General features: G+C 39.2%; 1 protein-coding gene across 1 annotated transcript; it reads left to right on the top strand.

Annotated features, from left to right (window-relative positions):
* Window positions 1-1,504: 1,504 nt before the first annotated feature.
* On the top strand, window positions 1,505-3,299 carry AsnRS-m (asparagine--tRNA ligase, mitochondrial). Its single transcript, XM_065238764.1, has 2 exons — window positions 1,505-1,711; window positions 1,840-3,299. Exons 1-2 carry the CDS (start codon window positions 1,571-1,573, stop codon window positions 3,136-3,138), a joined length of 1,440 nt encoding a protein of 479 aa, XP_065094836.1. The 5' UTR covers window positions 1,505-1,570; the 3' UTR covers window positions 3,139-3,299.
* Window positions 3,300-3,522: the final 223 nt, after the last annotated feature.

Below are 3,522 nucleotides of genomic sequence, written 5' to 3'. Positions count from 1 at the left end.
GGACTAACCATTTCAGCAGGAACTTCAAAAACGACATTCGCCAAACTAGAAACAGTGCATCATCTATATATTAAAACAGCTATGAGATATTTAAAATCCACCCCAAATCAAGTAATCCTAGCAGAAACAGGCGAACTACCACTAAAATCAAGAGCAGAATATTTAGCTTTTAAGGAAATTACTAAAAACATTTACTACGAAAATAGCCCAATAGTACCTTTTCTTTATAAATTCATACTTTCTGATTATATACCTAAACACAGCTCTTTCTTAGAAAGAACGGCAAGCATAAATAATTTTCATTTATTACAATTAGCGAAACCTACTTCTTTTGAATCAACTTTTCATTTAACAATTAGGTCAGAGATTAAAAATCTTAAGAAAAAAAATCTCTCTACCAGCACTCAGAAACAAATTGTTCTTGATTTGATTAGATCACAATATTCACAATACTATCATATATACACAGATGGCTCTAAGTTGAAGGAAAGAACGGGATATGGATTTTACGATAGTCAAGAAAAAACCTCATATAGTGGAAGATTAAAATGTCAATTTTCAATCATGAATGCAGAACTAACAGCAATACTCAAAGCTATAGATTATATTATTGAAAAGAATATAAAAAAGGTAGTTATATTTACAGATTCAAAAAGTGCTACAGAGTTACTAAAAAATATACCTTCAAAAGAAAACTACCTGGTATTTGAAATATTTAATAAAATTAACTCGCTACAGGAAAAAATTACAATTCAGTGGATTCCGGGGCATATTGGACTTTTAGGGAACGATAGGGCTGACTTAGCAGCAAAATTAGGTGCAAATAGATCCAAAATAGAAGATCTAAACTTAACGAAAGGAGACTTACAATTAAGCTTAAAAAATGAAACATACTGTTTATGGAATCAGGATTACAAAAACATATCAAAAGATAAAGGAAAATATCACTTCCTAATAAAGCAAAATGCTACATCAGAACCATGGTACAAAAACATGAACTTACCAACAGAACTGACGATAATCCTTTCTAGGATTAGAACAGGACATACTGCTACCAAAGACAGACTATACAGTTGGAGGTTGATTGATTCAGATAAATGTGAAAAGTGCGATGTCACAGAAAACCTACCACACGTCTTACACCATTGCACCAAATTTCAAGCAATAAGACAAAAATATCCAATCTTGATTCAAAGTACTGATATTACTCCTATCCTGGCTGAAAATAATATTGATCAAATTAAACAGATAGCTGAATTTATAAGGGAGATAAAGGTCAATGTTTGAAATAAAATCGCGCGATAAACAAGAATATTTACAAACTTAACTTTGCTGAGCAACATACTATTCCCGCTACTGAAATAAGAGATTTTTCAAATTTCTTTCGATCGTCAATTAATTCACGTAAATGACAACTAAAGCTGTCAGAATGCAAAAACAAGACTTGGCTGAAATGGACCGAAAGGTCTGCGCCAAAGAGAGGAAGAAAAAAAAAAAATAAAAGCAGCAGTTTTGTAATAATTTGAATAAGTTACAATTTAGGCAGTAAAATATATATATATAAACCAAAATGTTACGGCATTTACTAGGAAGATTAGCATTTGGTAACAAATTATACGCTACGAAGCAATCGCGATGCATTTTCCATTTATCCAGCATCAAGGACGTGACGAGTGGGAAGCATCGAGAAGGTGACCAGATTAAAGTTAAGGTAAGGCGGGCCCAACAAGACCGAATACTTCATAATTATTTCCATTATGATGGAGTAATACGACATGCACCGAACAAAGGAAAAAATACACACTTATTACCATGTACCTCATGTTTTCACATTTCCAGGGCTGGATCAAATCCGTTCGCAAACTGAAGGAAAATGCTTTCCTTGACGTCAACGATGGTACCTGCCCTGGCAACCTACAACTGGTGGTCAGTAAAACTCTACTCCACGAAGCGGCCTATGGATCATCTGTAGACGCAAGTGGCACCCTCGGCCGAACACCGAAAAATCAACTCGAACTCAAAGTCGAACATTTCCAAGAACTTGGCAGTTGCCACCTCTCCGAGGGCTATCCCTTCTATCCGAAGAAAACCTACTCACCGGACTACATCCGCAACCACCTTCACCTCAGACCGCAAACCCCTTCATTTGGATCGACCCTACGCGTACGGCACCACGTGACCAAATGTTTCAACGACTATCTCGACCGGGAAGGATTCGTTCAGATTCACACTCCTATAATCACCTCCAACGATTGCGAAGGAGCAGGCGAAGCATTCCTGGTTCGACCAGCCAACGGAGAGCTACTGCAGCATATGGCCAAAAAGGATGTCCCCCTAGATCGGGCATACTTTGATCGACAGTCCTATCTAACCGTTTCCGGACAACTGCATCTGGAAGCAATGAGTCACGGGCTTGGTAAGGTGTACACCTTCGGTCCAACGTTTCGAGCGGAGAATTCCAAATCACCAATTCATTTGAGTGAATTCTACATGCTTGAACTGGAGGAAGCATTCATGGACTCGTTGGAAGCATTGACGGCAAGAATTGAATCGATCGTGAAAAACGTTACCAAGGCTCTACTGGATATTGCAGCGGAAGATTTGGCTGCCGTGAGAAAGCTGACCACTGATGTTAGCTTAGACGAAAGCTTTTCGTGGCTCACCAAACCATGCCCTAGGATATCGTTTACAGAAGCGATAGAGGTTCTTGAGCGAAACAAATCTAAGCTCAAGTCTGCAGTGCGGCCGGAAGAAGGCATCAACAAGGAGCAGGAATTATTTCTAGTGAGCCATTATCAAAGTCCGGTGTTTGTGATAGACTGGCCCAAGGCAATAAAATCGTTTTACATGCGCGAGAATCGTGCGGAACCGAATCTCGTCGATGCGTTGGATTTTCTGGTGCCGCACGTGGGAGAACTGGTGGGAGGAAGCGTCCGTGAAGATGATTACGGAAAATTACAAGCAAAACTGCCGGATCAGGAAGCTCTCCGGTGGTACCTGGAGCTTAGGAAATTTGGCTCTGTCACGACCGCTGGTTTCGGACTCGGGCTGGAGCGGTACCTCTGTTGGGTGTTGAATGTTCATAACATTAGGGATGTGATACCGTTTCCACGGTGGGCGCATAATTGTGCTATGTAATTTATGTGTTAGTGGTATAATTTAACAGGAAGGAATAGAATGTATTACGAAAACAAGGTTTACAGTGTATTTTACTATGGACGCAATCCGAACGCTGTTATTTACACATTTACACTATACCTGGTTCAAACCTGTTCGTACTATGCATTTTGCCTCAAACAGCGTAGTCGATTCCAACTCCACGTCAGGATCATCTTCCCCAGAATATACAGCTCAACTTTTATTTTTATTTTTGTTAAGGCGCAGCGCAGAACTACAAACGAAGTGACAGACGATTAACTGGCGAAGAAATCAATTAAAATAATGTGGATTGCTGTAATATAATTTTCTTAGAAGCGTGTGCCATCAGTCACCAGATGGACTAGTATGTTTGTTTTGTTTTGA

Source organism: Ochlerotatus camptorhynchus, unplaced genomic scaffold (genome assembly GCF_037179485.1).
Source record: "Ochlerotatus camptorhynchus isolate MF236.1 unplaced genomic scaffold, CSIRO-AGI_Acam_v1.1 ptg000046l, whole genome shotgun sequence".
NCBI lineage: Eukaryota > Metazoa > Arthropoda > Insecta > Diptera > Culicidae > Ochlerotatus > Ochlerotatus camptorhynchus.
Note: the sequence above shows the minus strand (reverse complement) of the source record. Positions and strands in the feature narration are given on the sequence as shown.

Bases quoted from the DNA above. Each gene is read 5' to 3' on its own strand.
- AsnRS-m (XM_065238764.1), top strand. From the start codon at position 1,571: ATGTTACGGCATTTACTAGGAAGATTAGCATTTGGTAACAAATTATAC. The intron at 1,712-1,839 runs GTAAGGCGGGCC...TCACATTTCCAG, and splicing joins GTGACCAGATTAAAGTTAAG to GGCTGGATCAAATCCGTTCG.